Below are 21,971 nucleotides of genomic sequence, written 5' to 3' on the forward strand. Positions count from 1 at the left end.
GAATAATGAGCTCAACGTGAACAAAACAAAACAAAAAACCACCAAGTGAGAGCAAAAACCCAGAAAGACACAAAAATCTCAGCTGCGCCCAGCCCGGCCTAGGGCCGGCCGCACACATGCGATGCTTGCATTGTGGTCGCCTCTATGCATCCTTTGGTAATGTTGTTGCTAAGTTTTTTGCACTCCTCGTCGTCATGGTAACTTGGGCCTGATGCATGCTGGGAGAATGTAAAAATCTTCTCTGCATGCCACTGTTGTCGGTTCGGTTTGGTGAATTCCCAACGCCTTCTGTTGGAGTGTTTCTCGTCTTCCGTTCCATTTTTCTCCTTTGGTTTTCCTCGTTTTTTTCTTTCTTTCTCCCTTTTATTTAATTATTAATGTTTTGATTTTGTTTCGTTTGGGGGGGGGAACCGATTGGTTCGTTTCTTTTTCCCCCCTCCCATCCCCTTCACCCAACCCCCTCCTCCCCCAAAGCGTTTTGTCTTTGGTTCTGTCCTGTGTTTCCGTGATCTTTGGTTTGGGTTTCTTGGGCTGAGCTGTTGTGTGGTTGTTCTCCAAACGCATTGTGATTTAAAAGCCAGTGTTCCTGTCCCAACTACCATCCAGGAGGGCGGAAAGGGTCCCACAGCTGGGATGCTGGGGCAGAAAGTGACCGCCTGGGCTCAAGAGCACAAGGGAGGTGGCATAGACAGATGGTGGGAGGTCAGAGCCTGGGTGGGGTGTGTGAGGAGAGCAGCCCAATTTGCCAGCTCTGTTTTATCCAGAGCTGATGCCTCAGCCCCACAGGGCAGCCATGTTGGAAGGGAGCTTAAGCAGGCATGTTTCCATCCTTCTGCCTCAGCATGATACCACCTCCCACCCTCCCAAACAACCCCAAAACAGGCATTTGAAGCACAGCTGAATGGGTAGCGGCATTTTGAGTTTTTGTTCATTGGAGCAACACGTCCAAATATGAGAAATGGCCACCTTTCAGTGGACCGTCCTCCCGAAATGATGCATGCTTGGCACTGCGTAGGCGGTGCTCAACATGGTAGCTGGTGTGATGACTTTTTGCATCCTGGCTGGGTACCAATACGGATCCACCCATCAGAAAATGTAGCATGACAGACTTTGGAAGAACTACTTGGCCAGTTATTCTGCCCTTTTCTGCCCTTTAGTGCTACGCCTCTGCCTCCCAGATGATGTTGGCTGCTTCCCCCACCACCTCACAGGCTCTGGGCCCAGTCACAGGCGTCTTTTGTCCAGCAACACAGCACGGTCACTTTCTGAGTACCTGAGCATCAGAACTGTGGAATTCTGGAGAAAACCCTGGGGAACTTTGGGCACAGCCCCCCCCCCCCCCACTTCCCAGCTCTCCCTCTGCCTTTCTCTCTCTTTCGGCTCTCTTTCTCTGTGTGTTTCTCTCACTCTTGAAACCCTTGGAGACGTTCGCTCCCATCTTCTGTTCCCTCCCTGAGGAAAAGCAAGCCCTTGAGAGCCCCATTGCAACCCCAAATAAAAAACAACCCCCAATAAAATATCCCTTTAGATTTATAGCCACTAGCCCCCAGCTTACTACCCAACACTGATGATAGTGGAGGGCTGAGATCAGCCTGTTTGGGGTCACCTTTTTCTCTCTCTTGTCCCTCACCTGCCTTCTCTAAACTCCCAATTATTAAGTTCAGGGGCGAGTTGGCAAGAGGACTTCAGATGCAATAACAAGGGATTTATTTTTCCTGTCTCTTTTGAATCCAGAGTGAGAGCTGCCAGGCAGAACCTCTCCAAAAGATGGAAGACAGAGGTCTCCCGGCCCCTTCACTAAAGCTGGGTCCCAGTGAGTTGAAACTGAGAGGTGGCTGAGGGTCTCTGAAGACCACTTGGACTTTTGGGGCAGTATAGACTGGTGGTGGGAGCACAGACTTGCTGCTTGGGGAGACCTAGATTCAAGTACTGCCTCTGCCCCTCCCTGGCTGTGTGACCTTGGGCTAGTCACTTGGTCGCTCGGAGTCCCTATTTCTTCATCTGAATAATAGGAAGCATTGATTTCCCTAGCTCACAGGGTAGTTGGGAGGATTCCATCGAGCAAATTAATGCTCATCTTGTGCCCTGTGTAGTGCGTGGCACATAAGAAATCGCAAGTGAAGCTGTGAAACAGGGAAATCGAGTTCAGATAAATGGTCTTGGGCAAGTCACTTCCCTTTGGGGACCTCAGTTTCCCCATCATGTATTTCAAACATCCGCTGTTTGAATAAGATGGCTTATGGGAAACTGCTTTGAAAAGAATTGGAGGGCAGATGTTAATTCATTTGCTCAGATCTCATTTTTTGCTAATGCGTTTCTGAGCCCATCTCATGGTCTCATTTTCTCCTGGCTCCAACCCCATTCCCATGAGATCAGTGGCCTCCCCAGAGCCACATCTCTCATCTTACTCCCTGTCACTCCCCCAGGAAGTTCTGTGGCCAGATTATCAGAAGGGGGCAAAAAAAAAAAGAACAGTTTGGATGTTAGGCTACGCTTGCAGATACGTACCAGCCCAGCAGAAGAGAAGAGCCGCCTGGCATGTTCTGGCCTGAAAGCTACAAGCATTTACAGTGTTACCAGAGCAACCAGTCCTGGGAGTTCTTTGCACCGAATCCCCACTCTCAATCTAACTCTTCCTTCAATTCATAATCTCCAGCTTCTGCTGAGCCTGGGTGATCCAGGGGGTGGAATATCCAGATTTTACCCTTCTCCTGAAGTGTATCTCTGATATTCAAAGGACCAAGGTCAAAACCAAGCCCGTTTTTTTTTTTTAATGCAGCTGGGAGCTCTGCTCCCAGAACTCTCCTAAGGAAGATGCAGCTCAGACTTTGACAGGGTGGGAAGATGATCAGGTTATATTCTCCCTGGCTGTTAATATTCTTTAAAATCTTTAAAATTGTCAGCCTTTAAGGTGTGAAGTAGTGGCTAACGATGGTGTCTTTACCACTTGGTCTAGCATTATAGCATTATTGAACCATGGTGCAGGACCGGGTTAAATGGTGTGCCACCCACCCGATGACGTAGGAACGTGCGGAGAGAACTTGGAGCGAGCTAGAGACATGGGAAAGAACTTTCCACCTTCAAGGGACTTAGGGTATTCTCAGGATCTCGGAAGAAGCCAAATGGAGATAATTTAACGCCAGTTCTCCATGCTGAGCTAAGAGATCGGTACTCATATAAAATGTCAGAGGGGGATCCAGATTGCCCCAATTTCCAGGTGTTCTTCAGAACCCTTTATCTGAAACCCATCCCCAGGCCTCTTCAGATCAGTTCATAGCATGGAATTCTGCGGGGCAAATTGTTTTTAAAATTAAAACTCTGGCACCCAAGCCATATAATTGGTGGATGTGACCTCTAGGTGTTCCCCTTACCTACTGGCACCCCCAAACAAGAGTAGATACAGATATTGGGCCTGGAACCCACCCACCGCCACCTCCTGTATCTCCAGAAAGAGTACCACTGGGGTATGTTGGCGACCTCCCCGGCTCCTGATCACACCTGGCATGCCACCCCACCCTTCACCCCCAAAGCCCCTGACTTGACCCTGGTGGTAGGCAGTGGCAGGTCAAGACCCAGCCCTTCTCCTCATCCCACCCTCATCCCAAGGGGAGAGGGGGCTCCAGGGGTGGGAAGGCAGGCTTTCCTCCGGGCATGGCGGGTCGGGGGGGGGGGCGGGGCCGTTCTCCAGGAACACTGAGCTCTAGACACCTCGCCTGCTGCCTGCCTCACACCCTTTGCATTGCTGTTTCCTCTGTTTTTGGGGGGTGAGGGGAACATTAGATTACACCTTGTCGTTCGGAAAGCCCCGTGTCTCTGGCGGCCGCGGCGAGGGGACAAGGGGAATCAGTCGATTGGCAAGATATCATCCCATTTTCTGCTAGAACCAGGAAAACAAAAAAATCGGGAGAGAGAGGGTACCAAAAAAAAAAAAAAAAAAGTCCAGCTCAAAACGACAAGAGCTTGCCAAGGCCGCTGGTCAGCCCGTGGGCCAGGGGTCCAGCCAGGTCCCTCCAGACCTTGCACGCTATCCTGATGGCGGAGGGAGCTGGTGGTGGGAGTGGGGAGGCAGGGTGGCGGAGAAGGGGGAGGGGAAGGAAGATGCACAGGGCAGACCGCGGGGCGGTACCCACCCTCCCTGGGCCACAGGCTGGGGATCAATGGAGGGGCTTTGGAATTAGGCCTCGGACCCCTTCCCGTACCCTGACAGGTGTAATCTAAGCTTAAGTAAACCCTGGGGAGGCTGCAGAACTGGCACCTCTCCCCTCCCCTCCCCATCCACATCCTCATTTTGGAGTCCGGAGGAGCACCAGCAGCCTCTCCCACCCCAAAATGCCCAGCAGAGCCCCCCCACCCTTCAGAGCTGTGGCTTGCTGAACCGTTGAGATGTCTGACACTGTTGAGTTCCCTACCTAGTGCTCCAACCAGATCACCTCACTTTTGAGTTTTCCCCCTCACCCTTCCCCAACCCCTCCTCCCCTGGAGCACCCCTCCCCGCCCCCCACTTTCTTGGTTTTTGAGTTTCTGCCTCTTCCTGCCTGGGGGAGGGGTCGTCTCCCGGTTGCTTTGAAGGTTTTTGAGTTGTTTTTCCATGTGAATCGGGGTTTGAAGCGACCCACCCCCCCCAACCCACCACCCTCCCACCGCCCACCCTCCTGATCCCCTCACCCACGCGGGTCCCCCCCACTGGGACCCCCCCGGCTACTCGGTGACGAGAAGAGCTGGAAACGAGAGCCAGCTGGAGCGTGCTGAGGACCAAGGCTGGTGTGGTCCCCTTATAACCTGCCTGGACCCTCCATTCAGGTCGGTAATTGGGGGCGGGGGTCCCGCGGGGCCACTCCGTCCCATGGGTTCCGTGCCCACCTTACTTTTCTAACCTGCACCTCAAGCTTGCAGCCAGGGGTGGAAAGATGATGTGGGTGGGAGTCAGCACCAAACTGGGCAGAACACAGCGTCAGCCGCCCGCCCTCGCCAACTGGAAGGATGCCCAGAGGCCTTCTGAGACCCCCCTCAGGGGGGTTTTAAGCCACCTAGTGCTCATGGGCACAGTCCTCCCCTAACTCGTGGCAAACCAGCCCTCTTCCTGCCGCACACCCTCAGAAACGAATGGGGTAGGTGAGAAAGCAAGTGGGCAAAGTGTCTTAACGTGTCAGCCTTTATAGCATATTGGCAGATCCATTTAATTGATGGCTGCCGGCCATGTTGGGGATTGTGAGCACCAGAATTACAGTTGTTGATAAATGCCCTCCCACACTGAACTGACTTATAATTAACAACCCTGTACAGCAAGTCTGTTACGTGTTCAAGATGTATGCCTTGTGTCTACTTCTGGAAAGTGTTAGAGGTACCTTCCAAATTATGACACTCCTAAGGGAAGATATTTTAAGATAAGATCCCATGTGAACAGGGTCTTTGGGACATGATGTTGAGCCTTACACACATAAATTGGGGTTATATTAACCTTTAAATCCTAAAGCTAGCCCTTATTCCCTTTGACGTTCCAATAATCCCTTTCAGTACGAACCTTTTACTGATGGCTTCTGGACACTTATCTTGATGGCTGCTGGATATTTTTCGACTGATGGTTATTCAGTTGATAGGTGGATGTGGGTGATGGGTACTTTTGCCCTCTTCGGTATCCCCAGAGGGTAAGGACACAAGTTTGAAAGAGCCAAGAAGGGACACGTGGATATAATTCTTGCTAAATACCATGGTAAGAGAAGGTTCACTTTATCTCAGAGGTAGGGATCAGGCATACCTGGCTTTGAGCTCTGGCCCTACCACTTCCTTTCTTTGTGTCTTCCAACTAGCCCTAGCTCCTCACTGGGCCTCCACTGCTTCCTCCACAAAATGGGCATGAGGTCACTGGCCTCTCAAAGTGGGAGGGATTCAATAGAAATTCTTCCCATTCCTTTTTTTTTTTTTAAACTAATTCATCCCCAGACTCCCTCAATGATGAGCATCTCATTGATCTTTCCAGCATCCTGGAAGGCCAGAAGGAAACTTCACTGGTCCATGCCCAGGCTGAGCATCTTCTGTGTGCTGGGCACTGCCCCGGTCAGCTTAATGGCCTTCTCAACACATCACCGATGGCCTCCATTTCACAAAGGAGGAAACTGAGGCTCCCGGAGGATGAGGGCCCTTCCCAGGGCTCATCCAGCCTCATCAGCCCCCCACCTCTGCCGGAGCAGGTTTTCCATGGGACTCTGAGGTCTTGAGGAGTTTTACCTTGCTGTGTGATTTAAGTGACTTGGCCTCTGTTCAGCTCTAAACGAAGAGCAGGGAGAGTCACTGAGAAGTGGGGCTTCTGTGGCTGGGTTGGTTTGCTCCGAAGGTTCTTTTTCGATGAGGATCTCACCACTGTGCCGCCTCGAGCCTCTGCCAGGACCCTTGGGTGCTGGGTGGGGAGGCCAGATGCTGTGTTCTGCCAGGGTTGGGGGGCACCTCCCTGGGGAAGCCACAGCCGTCCTCCTTTCAGACCCCGATTTTCAGCCCCACACCCATTCCATGTTCTTTTGTTTGTTTTTGTTTTCTTGCTTTCAGGTGTTTTGGAGGGGTTTTTTGTTTGGTTGGTTTTTTTGGATTATTTCCCCCCACCACCCCACTTTGTTTTCTCATTTGGTTCCCCTGGTTTTGTTTCGGATGTCGATGCCGTTTTTCTGTCCTCGATTAATTAGCTCCCTCACACTCATCCCCCATTGTGTTCCGTTTCCATGACAACGCAGCGTTTGGGCATCCCACTCGTGCCTCGCTGTGGATGCCGGCGGCTGGCCTGGACCGCGTCCGCTGGCTGGCCGGACCCCATTCTCCCCCGATACCTCCACCTAGCCCTGCCAAAAAGCCGCTCCCCCATCTCAGAGCCCAGCCCCGCCCCTCACCCCCAGTCTGTCTGCATGGCCCCTCTGTCTCCCCTCCCTGCCCACCCCAACTCCTCCCCGCTGCCGAACACCTTCCACTTCCTCCATCCTGTCTCCAGCGTGACTCCTGGACTTTTCGCGGGGCTTCCTTTTCCGAAGGGCTGCCAGCTTTCTTGGCCCTCCCTCCGCCCACACGGAGCTCCCCCTTCTCTCCAGCGGGGATTCAGAGAACAGGGATTGAGATTTCCAGCTTGGAACCCACGGAGAGAGAGCGAGACCCCTCCTCCGTAGAACAGGGCAGACACCCTACAGCGACCCCCTTAGGGGTGTGGCTGCAACCGCAGTTCCATGTGAAAATTAGAGGCAGGTCTGGTTGCCGAAAGTCACTTGGTGGCCCTGTTTAGCCTTGCTGAGCCTCCAATCCGTCATCTCCACAGTTTGAGACAAGACTCCTTGAACTGCCCAAAGCCGGGGACAAGCTCCTTCTGGCTAGAAGGGTTTACCAGCTAACCCAAGTCCTTTCCACTGCAGGGAAACATCTCCGACGGGGCAGCCGTGCCTCTTGGCAGTTCAGGTGCCCATTAGCACCCGCCCCTTCCTCCCGAACCCCGAACCCCATGCAGCTTCCGAAAATGGAGCCCCCGAAATGCATCCTGCTGCCTTCATGGTCTGCAAGATTGGGACAGAAGGCTGCATTCGCTTCCCCGCTAAGAAATGCACAGAACATGTCCCTGTTTTCTCAACGTTCAAGTTCATTCCCTCGTTTATTATTATTATTAATATCCTATTTATTCTGCCAGGGCTGTGATGTGACAATGTGACGTGTCACATTGGGTCACATCTAGAATTAATATGCAGCATTGAAGTGGGCCCCCTCCCCCCTCCTTTCTCTTTCTCTGTCCCTCCCTCTCTGTGTTCCTGTTTTCTCTCTTTCTCTGGACCCATCTATCCCTTCTCTCTGGTCCCCCACCCCCGTGAGTATGCACTAAAGGCCCCTGAGATCCAGGCCTCTTCACATTAACCTTCTCTCTTTTCCTCCTTCTGCCTCTTTCCCTCGTCTCTCTCTGTCTCTCAGTCTCTCTCTCTCTCTCCCTCTCTCTCTCTCTCTCTGTCTCTCAACCAACCTATTTTGCATGCTGTTTGTGATTCTGAGAGCTGCATCTATCAATGGAAACTTGTCAGATCCGACAGAAGCTTTTAGAAGGGTTTCTATACCCAAAAACCACAAAAATTTCATTAGAGTTTCTCATCTTTTCCTTGAGGGCCCCCGGGGGAAGTGGGTGGGGCCCCCGGGTCACCAGAGGGAGTGAGGATGGGGGGCCGACATCCTGGTCCCCTCTGCCTCTTGGTCCCAACTCTTCCCATGACCTCCCACACACACACACCCCGTCCCGTCCAACCTTCCCAGAGCCCCCCGACCCCTGCAGCCCGAATCTTCTGAAGCTCCCCAGTTGGGAGAGCGGGCGGAGGGGCTGCTCCCCGAAGCCACGTCTGACAGCAAAGATGAGAAACGGCTGATAAATTTTTGTGTTCCTAACTGTGCTGTGGACCAGCCACTCTGGTCTCGGAAACCCTGTTGCTATGGAATAATGCTTCATGTCTCTTTTATTATATATCGATATATCTCTCTATATATTGTTTGTGAAGTACCTTCCTTTGAAGTTTTGGTTTCTTTGTGTTGGAATTTGGTTTTTTAATTTTTGTTGTTGTTTTCTTTCATTTGGAAGAAAAAATTTCAACTGGGGGGAAGGAAACAGCCCTGTTTAAATTGTTTTCCACTTTTTTTTTTCCTTTTTTTCTTTCTTTCCTTCTTTCTTTCTTCCTGCTTTTCTTTCTTTTCTCCCCTGCATTCCGTCTCCCCATCCCCCTGCATCTCCCTCCCCTCCCCCTCCCCTCCCCCACCTCTACATCCCCCACCCACCCCATCCCCCAGTCCGCCGCGTGGCTCCACGGTTCTCCATCTTGCCCATGAGCCACGAGATCATGCCAGGTGGCAACGTGAACATCACCTGCGTGGCCGTGGGCTCGCCCATGCCATACGTCAAGTGGATGCAGGGGGCCGAGGACCTGACGCCTGAGGATGACATGCCCGTGGGCCGGAACGTGCTGGAACTCACAGATGTCAAGGACTCTGCCAACTACACGTGTGTGGCCATGTCCAGCCTGGGCGTCATCGAGGCCGTGGCCCAGATCACAGTGAAATGTAAGCAGGGGCCATGGGGCATGGGGGAGGCGGGTGGGACCTCACGTGTAGGTGGGGGGTACGGGTGGAAAACCTCTGAGTTACTCTTCAGGATTCAGTCATTCCTGGTTGTGAAGAGGACAGTCAACAAACACTTACTGGTGACAAATTATTCTGGGCCTGGCCCCGTGGAACGAGACCCAGTCTTGCTCTGTTGGGCTCACGGTCCAAAGTGGGAGATGACACGTAGCCCGGCAGCTATGATGCAGACTGAGAGCAGTGATGGGGACTATGTAGCACCACTCAGACCCGCAGAATAAAGGTTCCACCTCCCAGGAAAGCTAGGTCAGGGAAAGACTAAAAGTTGAAAAGGGAAACAGGCTGTGCAGAACTCAGAGAGATGGAGCATTGGCGGGGTGGGGAGGGATTACAGATTCTCCTGATGTCTCAAGTTTGTGGCAAGATTCAGAGGAGGGTGCCCTCAAATAATTTTTCTAGCTTTGTAACAGGGGCCAGCAGACTACAGCCCACGGGCTGAATCTGGCCCTCCACTTGTTTTTATAAATAAAGCTTTATTGATACCTGCCCATTTGTTCACACCTGGCTTGTGGCAGCTTTGGGGCTACAGTGACAGAGCTGAGTGATTCTCAGCAAAGGCCACGTGGTCTGCAAATCTGAAAAGATTTACTGTGTGGCCCTCTGCAAGTAAAGGTTGCCGAGCCCTGCCCTAGGGCCATAGAAAGTGTCAGCATCAGCTGGTGTGTTGGTCATTTTGCTGAGGGATTGAACGTCTTCTGGTGCATGCTTCCTGGGGCCTGTGTGATATGAGATCTTGGGACAAGTGGGAGAGAAAGTCACAATTTTATCCGGGTGCTGGGGACACACTGTAAACCAACCCCAGTCCCTGCTGGTGGGGACAACATACAAACCTGGTCATGACGTACCGTCAGGCAGTGATAAGAACTGGGCAAGGGCGCCTTTAGCCAGGGTGGTGAGGGTGGCCTTAAGCCATCTGGCCATCTGAGCATTCCAGGGGCAGGGAACAGCAAGTGTGAAGTGTGAACAGACAGAAGGGCCCTGTGGCTGAGCAGAGTGAAGCAGAGTAAAGCACAGGGAAGAGTTGTAGCCCAGGGGCCGCCACTGTTTCCTTTAGAAGTGGATATTTTTCTTAAACAGCCAATTTTTTTTTTAAGTAAAAATTTTCAGCTTTATGGGCCATCTAGTCTCTGCTGTAACCACTCAGTTCTACCGTCATAGCACAAAAGCAGCCAGCAGCGATACATAAGCGTGGCTGTGTGCTGATAAAACTTTATTTACAAAAACAGGGGCCAGCCCTTGGCTTGTAGTTTGCCAACACCTGCTATAGATGGTGGGCTAGGGGTCGTCAGGCCCATGGTTGCCACCAAGGAAATGAAGGCTCAGAGAAGGCAGTTGTGTGACTAAAAGTCACACAGCCTTTGGGGTCTGCAGCCAGCGTGCCTGATGTGTGAACCTGCCTCCCACCCACAGCTCTCCCCAAAGCCCCTGGGACCCCTGTGGTGACAGAGAACACAGCCACCAGCATCACCATCACGTGGGACTCTGGCAACCCAGACCCCGTGTCCTACTACGTCATCGAATATAAATCCAAGAGCCAGGACGGGCCATACCAGATCAAAGAGGACATCACCACGACGCGTTACAGCATTGGCGGCCTGAGCCCCAATTCGGAGTATGAGATCTGGGTGTCGGCCGTCAACTCCATCGGCCAGGGTCCGCCCAGCGAGTCGGTGGTCACCCGCACTGGCGAGCAGGCCCCTGCCAGCGCGCCCCGAAACGTGCAGGCCCGCATGCTCAGTGCCACCACCATGATCATCCAGTGGGAGGAACCCGTGGAACCCAACGGCCTGATCCGGGGCTACCGGGTCTACTACACCATGGAGCCCGAGCACCCCGTGGGCAACTGGCAGAAGCACAACGTGGACGACAGCCTGCTGACCACCGTGGGCAGCCTGCTGGAGGATGAGACATACACCGTGCGCGTGCTGGCCTTCACCTCCGTAGGCGATGGGCCCCTCTCGGACCCCATCCAGGTCAAGACACAGCAGGGAGGTGAGATGCCCGCGGGAAGCACAGCTCTTGGGGGGGGCGGGGCGGGCAGCAGGTTTCGGGGCTGTCCCACCAGAGGGAAGGAGGCGGCCACGCAGTGATGTGTCTCCCAGGATGCAGCCGGCCGATCTTAACCTGGAAGCCACCACGTGGTTTATTTGGCCTGCATGGTGCTTTCAAGTATTTTCACGCCAGCGTTGCAAAGCAGGAGGTTGTCCTAGAAAACCCAGATTTCTGGCTACCCTTGGAAAATCCGATTTGGCAAGCCCATAGGGCTACAATCGGTCATCCGATGGCATCCAGATAGATGCTGCCGCCGGCTGCATCTGAGAAAAGGGGTGTGGTTTCCGTTCGCCTCCCTCTTCTCTGTTAACTGCCCCGGCTCCCATCCATCTCTGAGTTTGAGAACCCCTGTTCGCTGCTCTCACTGGAGGGATCCATGCCGCCCATTTTGAAATAATAGAAAGTGTGTTAACCCAAAGTCTGTGAGCTGGTCTGTCACCTGCCGGGGTGAAGGACGTGGGGTAGGGGTGTGGAGCATTTAGGTGCATGGGGCCCCAGCTCTCTGCAGGTTTCTGGGCTTTTTCTTACGGACTCAGGCTTTGGAACCTCAAATCCAGGAAGAGTCAGGCAGCTGTCCAAGCAAAGGGACAGGAGGTTTGGAACTCTGCTGCCGTAAATCAGATACCGGGTGGAGATCCACATTCCAAATGATGGTCCCCACCAGTTTTCTGTTTAACTGGGGGAATGGGGAGGATGCTGGGGTGCGTTGAGAAGGGGATTTTTAAAAAATGTTTTCCCACTGGCAACAGAGAGGATGGGGGGATTGGGGTGGGCAGCTGACAACGAGGGGCGGTAGGGGGTCCCTGAGAAAATAAGAGAAATAAGAACAGTGGAGAACACTCCAGAAGCATCTAGAGCCTAACAAGCCCTTCCTTTTAGGGTGGTGCTGAGCTTCACGGGGCCCTTTTTGGGAGAATGGGAACCTGGCGGGTTGGATACCCTATGCGGGCCCACCCCTCCCAGGCCTCCCCCCAATGCCAGTCCTCTTCGCCCCCTGCCCCGCAGTGCCTGGCCAGCCCATGAACTTCCGGGCCGAGGCCAAGTCGGAGACGAGCATCGGGCTCTCGTGGAGCCCCCCGCGGCAGGAGAGCATCATCAAGTATGAGCTCCTCTTCCGGGAAGGCGACCACGGCAGAGAGGTGCGTGGGCGGGGGGAGGCGGGCTGGCGCTCGCCGCCGGCTCCTCTCGGCGACTCTCTTGTCTCCCCGAGCCTGTGCCGGAATGTCTCTCTTCCCCCGTTCTCTTTGTCCCTGTCCATTGCTAATTTTTCCAACACACTCTTCTCCTCCATTTCCATCACTCTGTGAGGTCTGTGTCTGTTTCTGTCTCTCTCCATCTCCGTCTCTCTCCCCGCCCCGCCCCCAGGTCGGGAGGACCTTCGACCCGGCCACGGCCTTCGTGGTGGACGACCTCAAGCCCAACACCGAATATGCCTTCCGCCTGGCGGCGCGCTCCCCGCAAGGCCTGGGCGCCTTCACCTCGGTGGTGCGGCAGCGCACGCTGCAGTCCAGTAGGTGTCTCGCGGACCCCGCCCTGAACTGCGGGGGTGGGCACCTGGCCGGCGCCTGCGCACTGACCCAGGCGGGGCCTGCGCAGGCACGGGGGGGTGGGGGGGCGCCTTCGCCCGTCCCGCTTCGCTCTTCCGCCTCGGGCGTGCTTGCGTCCACGCTGCGCCTCGGTTCCCCAACCAGTGCAGTGAGGGGCTCACCCGTGGACCCCGCAGGCTCCAATTTCTCCATCTCCCTGGGGTACAGCCGTGGCCAGTTTCGCTGATGGTACCTCCTCTCGCCTCTGCCTTTCCCGGATTTGGGGTTAGTGGAATGGCCACGTTGCGCCCATCTCACAGGTGTTTGGAGGGGTCTGTGATGCTGTCACAGCTCACAGCCCATCCTTCCGAGAGAGCAGAGGATGCAGAGACGATCCTGCCTCCCCAGATGGCCCTTCTTGCCCCCCAGGCTGGGTCCCCATTGCCAGGGGCTCGGGGGCGTGGGGGAGTCAGAGCTGATGCCAGGTTCTGGGGGAAGCGCAGGACCCCCAAAACATAGGGCCCTTGAATTCCTGGAGTTCTTCGCTGTGCCCGCCTGGCCTCCCTGTCACAGAAAGTCACCTTTTGGCCAGGACACTGCAGCTGGCCCTGGGCCACAGCGTGGCACCCGCCGCGCCCTCCCTGCCTGCTCTGAGCTCAGGGCCTAGGCAGGCCCCTCCGACCGCCGCCTCCCTGCCTCCCCCTCCTCCCTCTTCTGTTCTCAGTCTGGCCCAAGTGGCCCCCGCCGTGACCCTGCCTTTCTTCTTCTCCCCTCCCCCTGCTCAGTCAGTCACGGGGTAGCCACCCCAGGCCTTGTTCCGGAAGCTGCCTCAGTGTTCCAACCTTCAAGCCCCCGCCTGCCCCGCCCCCAGGCGTGTGCACACAGGGGGTCACGGGTCAGTCCAGAGTGACAGCAACTTGGGCCGGGGTGTCTGAGCCGCTGGGATCAGGGGACTTGGAGACTGTCAACCCCGGCCCCTTCCCCTCCTCCCCGCCCCACTGGGGCCGAGCCGAGAGCTCCGCGACTCACAGGAATGTTTGTGCGTGAGGCGATCAGTGAGGGTGTCCTGTGGCTTGGGCGGCCACGTGAGAGACCGGCACAGGTGCCGCGAAGGTGAGTACGCGCTGGTCTCCAGCGGGTTCACAAAAACGGCCCACCCTGCGTGCCCCCTGGCCTGTGCCCCAGCAGCTCTGGGCTGTGCAGACCGTCCAGAGTCCAAATTCAGTCCCCTAAACTGTGCACCCCGCTGCCGAGTGGCACACCTGCCCAGGAACGTGGAATCCGGAACCACGCCCCTCCCCCCCCACGCACCGCGCTTCCATGTGCGCATCCACGCTGCCCCGCACCCTCCCGACAAGTCACGCAGGTTGGGCCGGATTGTGAAGGAGGCGGCCTCCAAGGTCGTCGAGAAAGCGGCTTTGGCCCAGCCACGCGAACCTCCGAACCTCCGGGGCGGCCCAGGACAGGGAGTGGGGGAGAAGGGACTCCCCACTTCGCACCCCAAGACGGGTGGGGCCCGAGAGAACTGGCAGCCGAGACGCAGGGCCAGGCGTACCCCCACCCCCGGGGAGTGCGGGCTTCTTAGGCTGAACTCAAGGGTAGGTGGAGGCCAGACCACTCAGCCGTGGGTCTCCCAGACACCGTCCAACCTTCCTGCCTCATCGGCGCCACCCCGGAACTGCAGCGTGCCCACACTGGGGCCGGAGCAGGGCTGCGCGCCCGCTCGCGGCCAGAGACCCACCCAGAGCTCGGTCTGGCCTTGTAGCTCAGCACTCCGCCATTCCCTCCCTCGTAAGAAAGTCTTTTAAGTTAGCAGTTGAAGAGTGGAAGGTAGGTAACCAGACTGGGAGTTTTCTGGAAAGCGTCTTTCTTTCTTTTATTATGGTTTTTCTCATCATCATCCCCATCATCGTTGTTTCTTCTTTTATTATGGTTTTGGTTTTATTTTTCCTTCCCCTTTCTTAGCGAATCCATTCCTTCTGGCACATTCCTCGGTTGGTTTTTCCACTCCTGCTTGACTCCCCCCGGGCACATTTGGTTGGGGTGGCTGGTCAAGAAATGGGGGAGGGGACCCCCAAGTGTCTATTTCCAGAGGAGGGAACCCCAGTGTTTCAATTTAAGTGAGGCGGGAGAGTCATTCTGGTTGCAGTAAGCCATTGGAGTGGTCTCTGGTAGCCTGATGTCTTTGAGGATGGGGGCCTCTGATTGAGCTTTGGGTCCCAGACCCTAGCATGGGGTGTGCACAGAGTAAGTGGTCTGTAAACACACGCAGTGAATAAGTGCGGCTGGCATGATGGTGAAGGTTCTACATGCCTTGACCTCAAGCAAGGCCAGTGACCTCTCTGAGCCTCCCACCAGACGAGGCGGGCTCTAGGGTCGTGGGCATTTGAGGGGGTGTGGCTCCAGCCATCCTCAGCTGGCCTGAGCTGAATAAGGCACAGGCTGAGGTCTGAATTCCCAGCCTCAACCAAGACAGCCCATGGACAGCAGCTGAGCCTGGCTTCAAGGCCTGGCTCGCGCCATGTGCCCTTGGGCAGGCCACTTGCCTTTTCTGGGCCTCAGTTTCCTCACCTGTAAAATGGGAGGTGAGCACCCAGAACAAGTGGGACCTGGCACCCAGTAGCTATACAACCAGTGATAAAAGAATGCCAGGCAAACCAGGTGGGCTTTGAAACCCATTTCCCCACCTGGAACGTGGGGGCGGGGTGGAGGGGTGCTAGTTCCAGCCACGTAAGGGGGTCAGGAGAATTAAATGAGGCACGATCAGTGGGCCGTATCTTGAGTCTACAGAGGGCCTATGCTGCTGGGCGTGCAGAAGATGTATAGAACGTGAGGACTATCATCAGTAATGCTCTTAACACAGGGCCTGGCCCATAGTAGGTGCTCGGCACATGGAGACTATTACTGATACTCCATAAAGCCCTTAACACACACAGTTCACGCTTAATATAGGGAGAGTATCACTGTTATTTAACAAAGTCCTTAGCACGCTGCCTGGCACACAGTAGGTGCTCTATAAGTGGCAGCTTCCACTTTCAGTCTAAATATGGAGCAGCAGGGCGCTGGGCACAGAGTCGGCAGCCCATGAATGGAAGCTATTAGTAGCTTGTAACAAGGTCAACCTGGTGCCAGGTACACAGTAGGTCCCCGAAACATGGGGGCTACAATGATTGCTCTGCAAAACCCTTGGCACAGTGCCTGGCATCCAGTAAGCGCTCAATAAGTGGCACTTTAAAGAGGTTGGCCTGGTGCTAAGCACATAGTAGGTGCTCAGATAGGAGCCACTGTCAGTCTGGAAGGGCCTAGCATGGTTTCGTTTTTGCTCCAAACATGAAACTGTCGTCTGCAAGGTTCTTGGTACTGTGTGTGCAAATAGTAGGTGCTCAATAAGTAAGAACTATTACTATTTTTATATAAGGTCATTAGCACAGTGCTTGACACATAGTAGACGCTTAAAACGTAGGGACTATTACTGTTATCCAGAAATAACAGGGCCTGACACACAGTAGGCCCTGTTAAGAAACGAGAACTACTAATGTTCTACCTAGTCCTTAGTATAGTACCTAGCATGTTGTAGGTACCTAATATGTGGGAACTTTTTCTGTTTCAATAAAGACCTTAGCAGAGTGCCTGGCATGCAGTATGCGCCGCGTAAAGGGCAACAGCTACTTTCATCTTCAGAGGGCTGTGGCAGTGACCAGCCCATAGTAGGTGTTCAGTCAATGAGACGTGCCCTTGATCTGCAGTGGGCTTAGGTTGGCATCAGGTGAACAGTAGGGGCTCAAAACAGAAGAACTATGAGCTACTAAAACTTGGGCACACAGTAGGTGCTAACTGTGGGCTGTGTTATCTGTAAAGCCCTGACCCAGTGCCATCACAGTAGGTGTCTAATACACAGGGGCTTTTATTATTACTCTGTATAGCCCTTGGCATGCTAACTGGCACACAGTAGGTGCTCAAGACTCAGACATTGTTTTCTTTGCAAGTGAGGCCAGGAAGTAACCACAGGGTTGCCCTCTGGGGTCCCTGGCAGTACAGGTGTTCAGTAAGTAGATGCTCTTACTGTTAACCTGTGAAACTTCTAGAGACAGGCCTGGCACATAGTAGGTGCCCAATAAATGGGGCTTTACTGCTAGTCCCCGGTTACCCAGTAGGTATTCAGTAAATTAGTGTTTACAGTTATTCCATCCCTGGTGCTGTGCCTGGCACATAGTAGGTGCCCAGTACATGGAGCTTTTGCCATGATTCTGGCACAATGCTTGGCACACAGTAGGTGTGCAATATTTCACTGTTATTCTGTGCAGCCCTTGGCATGGTGCTTGGCACATAGTAGGGTTCAATAAGTAGATTTTTCACCTGCCATTCTGTGCAGCCCTTGGCACTGTGCCTGGCACATAGTAGTTACTGAATTAATGGGGCTTTTATTGCTTTTGCGTTTGGCCTAGTGGCTGGCACGTAGTAGATGCCCAGTACATGGGGCTTTTGCTATTCCTCTGGCACAGTGCCTAGCACACAGATGTTCTATAAATAAGTACATTTACTGTCATTCTGCTCCTGTGCTGTGCCTGGTGCACAGTAGGTGTTCACTAAATAAGTACACTTACTGTTATTGTGTGAAGTGCTTGGCACGGTGCCTGGCACATAGTAGGTGCCCAATAAATGAGGCTTTTATTGCTATTCTTCTGGCACAGTGCCTAGCACACAGTAGGTGTTCAATAGATAAGTACATTTATTGTCATTGTGCTCCTGGTGCTATACCTGGCACACAGTAGGTGTTCAATAAATAAGTACATTTATTGTTGTTTTGGCACCGTGCCTGGCACATAGTAGGTGCCCAGTAAATGGGGTTTTTACTGCTGTTGCGCTTGGCACGGTGCACAGCTTACGTGCATATGCTCCTTGGGGACTGTGGCTACCCTCTCCCTAAGAACTACTGTGTGCCACGTGCAGCCCCATGTGGTGAGTGCAGCGTTCTTGGCCAGCCCTCTCTGCCCCCATCCCCGCCCGCCCACCCACCCACCCACCCGCCCATCTCACCTTTGGTTGACACCCGCTTCTTTTGGGTTCGACTTCTCTTTGGTTTGGTTCTGTTTTGTTTGTTATCATCTTCTTTTTTATTTTCTCTTTCCCATCTTTTGTTTCCCCCCCCCCCCCCCCCCCCCCCCCCCCCCCCCCCCCCCCCCCCCCCCCCCCCCCCCCCCAATAGAACCGTCAGCCCCCCCTCAAGACGTTAAATGTGTCAGCACGCGCTCCACGGCCATTTTGGTAAGTTGGCGCCCGCCGCCGCCGGACACGCACAACGGGGCCCTGGTGAGCTATAGCGTCCGCTACCGACCGCTGGGCTCAGAGGACCCGCAACCCAAGGAGGTGAACGGCATCCCCCCGACCACCACCCAGATCCTGCTGGAGGCCTTGGACAAGTGGACGGAGTACCGCATCACCGCCGTCGCTCACACAGAGGTGGGACCAGGGCCCGAGAGCTCGCCCGTGGTCATCCGCACCGACGAGGACGGTAAGCACCGGCCCCGGCCTGGGACCCCTGGGACCCCCAGGCCCCAGCCCGGCCCCTGCCTTGGAGCCTTCTGTCCCTGGAAAACTGGGCTGGCTGGTGGTCAGAAGGTATTGGGTTGGCCAAAAAATTCTTTCGGGTTTTTCAGTAAGATCTTATGGAAAAAAACGAATGAACTTTTTAGCCAACCATAGAAGCCGTAATCAGGAGAAGGAGACAAGTGGCCATCAGCCTCCCCAAACCAACCGGGCTCCTTGATCTTGGAATTCTCTGTTCTGGACCTTACGGGCTACATTTTCTCTCTGAGCCTTGGGCCTGGAACGTTAAGCGGGGAGCCCTGTATTTTGGTCCGGTGGTGGAAGCCATGGAAACGGAGTGTAGGAAACAGAAGCAGCACTTGTGACAAAAATTATGGTCCCTGACACCAGAAAGCTGGTGTTTTAGACTCTAGGGATAACCTGAGATTTGGAGCTGCTTGGGTCTGAGCTATCCTACCTAGAGAGTAGGTAGATTGCGTGCTGATGGTGGTTAACCGCCAGCTCTCTGGGGCATAGAGACCGATTGGTAGCACTGGCCGATTTCTGTGGTGTAAATATTCCCACCGTAGCTGAGCTAGAAAGTTCTAAGACGCTAGTCACACAGTAGAAGCTGAGGGCATGGGGCAAAATGAAGCAGGCAGCTTCCGCAATAAAATTGCAGGAAACCTGGACCGGCTGTTTTCTGAGCCATTGGCCTGGAAGTTTCGGTTGGCAGCCCCAACATTTTGTCCTAACCATGGGGAAGAAATGAAGCGGTTCTTCACGCCAGGCCTTGGGGTGGGGGTTGGGGTGGGTGGCGAGGGCTCTCAGCTTGGGGGCTGGTTGAAAAAGTGCTCCAGTGTGGAGTGGGCTGGCTGCACCCTGGGGTGTGTAGGAGCGTGCAGCTGGACTGCCTGGGTTCCCATCCCGGCTTTGCCTCTTGATAACCCTGTGGTCCTGGGATCAACTCTCTGTGCCTTGGTTTCCCCATCTGTAAAGGGAGCATAAGGACTCCTATCTAGAAGGGATGCTCTGAGGTCGGAAGCAGTGTGGGTAAACCTCTTAGAGTGGGGCGTGCACGGCCCGCTCATGTCTTGTGGCCCTGGGCAGGTGACCTGGGCTCTGGGGGACCTCAGTTGCTCATCTGTAAATGGGGTGCACCATCAGAGCCCCCTCCCCGGGCTGTGGGAAGCGTGAAGGAGGTATTCCCTCCGGGCCAGCGGTGAGCGCTCAGAGCGCCGGGTTAACCGGCAGTCACTCGGCACCTTGGCATCGGTCAGTGGCGCTGCCCGGGGCAGGGCTGGGCACCCCAGTAACGGCCCCGCCCACCCCTCCCCTCCCCTCCCCCCCACCCGCCAGTGCCCAGCGCGCCGCCGCGGAAGGTGGAGGCGGAGGCGCTCAACGCCACGGCTATTCGCGTGCTGTGGCGCTCACCCGCGCCCGGCCGGCAGCACGGCCAGATCCGCGGCTACCAGGTCCACTACGTGCGCATGGAGGGCGCTGAGGCCCGAGGGCCGCCGCGCATCAAGGACATCATGCTGGCCGATGCCCAGGTGGGCGGGGCTCCGGGGCGGGGCCTGGCGGTGGGGCGGGGCCCGGGCCCCCTGCGCTCCCGCCCTCTCGCTGCTTCTCTGTGTTTCTCTGTCTCTGGCTACTGCGCTCACCTCGTCCTCTCTCCCCTGCCGCCTCCTCCCGCGCTCAGTGGGAGACGGACGACACGGCCGAATATGTAAGTAGTGCCCCCCTGCCACCCCGAGCCGCTGCCAGTGCTCTTCCCGCGGGCGGGCCGTGCAGTGCTGTGACCCCATCCCCTGCACGCCCCCTGTAAAAGGGTCTCCTCCCCTGGGCCCCCGATGCACACCTAGTTACCTCTTGGAGCTAGCTGGCAGCCTCGGTTCTGCATCAGGCACATGGGCTTCTCCTGGGGACCACGGAGGTATCCGTTCTTAGCTGAATGGCCCCTGGACTCCGCTGGCCTCCTGCCTCCCCACTTCCCTCCTCCAGCCTAGCTCCCGGCCTGGGTCTTCTCCACCACACCTTTGCTCCAGCTGTTCACAGCGTTAACCACCCTCCTCCAGCCCGCAGCTTCCCCTGTGGCACCCAGGCCTGGCAGATCGAAACTGAGTCACTTTCCAGCCTAGCCCGACCCTTTTGTTACCTGACTCAGCCCTTCCTGACCTCGAAGTTTCTCTCTTAGGCCAAAGTGTCCCCTTCATTCTGGCCCCGGCGTGATGAGAGGGGTCAGTGGACCCCAGGTGGGAAAGGAAATCTGCAGGAGGCCCTGAACCAGAGTCAGGATTACTGTGTGGCTCTGGGCTGTCTTTCTGCCCCTAAGATAGGGACCACGGGCTCTTCTGACAGCCCCAAGCCTGATGTTAAATTGACACGGCCCCACCCACTCCAGTAGCTCTGCTTCTCCCCCGCCCCACCCCAGTCTGGGGGGAGGTTCCCACATGGCTCTGGCTCAGACCCTCCAACCCACTAAGACCCCGGGAAGGACTGAATGTGAGGCTCAGGGGCAGGAGACCCTCTGTGTGTGCATCCTGTCCCCGCTCCTATGCTCCTGACCTGGGGCCACCCAGGCATGCCGGCCATGTTTGTGGGTATGCATGTATGGGAAACATGGACACGTGTGTGAGGGTGTGAGGGTCGGGGTGCTCTGTCATTCACTGAATGAGCAGTGACTTACTGAGCTGATCCTGAGCTAGGTGCCATGGATGCGGCAGTGACCGAGACACGCCTGAGCCCGTCTTCCTGGGGGTCACGGTTCAGGGGAGAGGGATGTTCCTTGGAACAAGGCACAAACACGTGTCTAGTTACAGCTCTGGTGGGGATGGGGCATAGATAGTGGTGTAAATGCTTGAACAGCCAGCTGTCGGGTGGGCGCAATCCCGACTGGTAGCATTTGCCCTTTTCCATGGTGTACATACTCCCACCGTGTCGATTTCAAGCTACCTACCGGATTTGTGGTAGCTCGTCTTTGTATAGTATTTGTATCGCACAGATATAAGAGACAGAATAGAATAATCTCGAGGACACAGATAATAGTAAACACGGTAAAATAATGACAGAGGGGTGGGTTTTGAGTACTTATTACCTTTGTTTTTACTATTTATTTGATCATACGTTTATATAATTTTATTTATAGTAACGGCTGTTTAATAAGTGGCTTGCAAATTTTCTGAAAATTCGACTGCTGGCTTTCAGGAGCTGGTATAAGGAATCTCCAGCACAACAACGGATGTAGTGGAGACAGGTGTCGGGTGGGGGGGACACAGCCAGTGCAAAGGCCCTGGGGCAGGACCATGTCTGGTTGGAGGAGGGATAGAAAGGCAGCCCCGTGTGGCTGGAGCAGAGTGAGCGAGGGAGGAGGTGAGGGCAGGGAGGGGACAGGGGCAGGTCGTGCAGGGCCTTGTGGGCGGCAGAGGACTTCTGGTGGTGCGAAGGACTTGGGCTTTTGCCCCCAGGGAGACCAGAGCCCTGGAGACCTGACTCAGCTGCTCACAGGCACCCTCTGGGGGCCACTGCAGGGAGGAAAGAACGGAGGTGGGGCAAGAGTGGTAGCTGGGGACCAGAGGGCCGGGGACTGCACTGGTCCAGGCGGTCCACGACAGATGTCAGGCCACGTGTGCCCATCTCAGCATGGACGTGCTACGTGTCGGGGTCTATGCATGAGCTCGGGTGCACGTCTCTGCCCGCAGATTGGGCCCCGCGTCTGCCTTGCTTGTCCCT

General features: G+C 55.2%; 1 protein-coding gene across 9 annotated transcripts in view; it reads left to right on the forward strand.

Moving 5' to 3' along the window:
• The window catches only part of PTPRS (protein tyrosine phosphatase receptor type S), a 103,544-nt gene that overhangs the window by 61,498 nt on the left and 20,075 nt on the right, over nt 1-21,971 (forward strand). For 5 of the 9 annotated variants that reach the window (XM_027085380.1, XM_027085383.1, XM_027085381.1 and 2 more), the window contains exons 7-12: nt 8,788-9,057; nt 10,546-11,127; nt 12,193-12,326; nt 12,553-12,697; nt 17,920-18,225; nt 19,599-19,792. In XM_027085380.1, the coding sequence (XP_026941181.1) occupies nt 8,788-9,057; nt 10,546-11,127; nt 12,193-12,326; nt 12,553-12,697; nt 17,920-18,225; nt 19,599-19,792 (1,631 nt within the window). Of the gene's footprint in view, nt 1-4,829; nt 5,711-8,787; nt 9,058-10,545; nt 11,128-12,192; nt 12,327-12,552; nt 12,698-17,919; nt 18,226-19,598; nt 19,793-21,971 lie in introns of those variants that run through there. The other 4 variants (XM_027085387.1, XM_027085385.1, XM_027085386.1 and 1 more) reach the window with 2 other exon arrangements.

This window comes from Aethalodelphis obliquidens, unplaced genomic scaffold (genome assembly GCF_003676395.1).
Source record: "Aethalodelphis obliquidens isolate GAN/ISIS:26980383/991018 unplaced genomic scaffold, ASM367639v1 scaffold53, whole genome shotgun sequence".
Taxonomy (NCBI): Eukaryota; Metazoa; Chordata; class Mammalia; order Artiodactyla; family Delphinidae; genus Aethalodelphis; species Aethalodelphis obliquidens.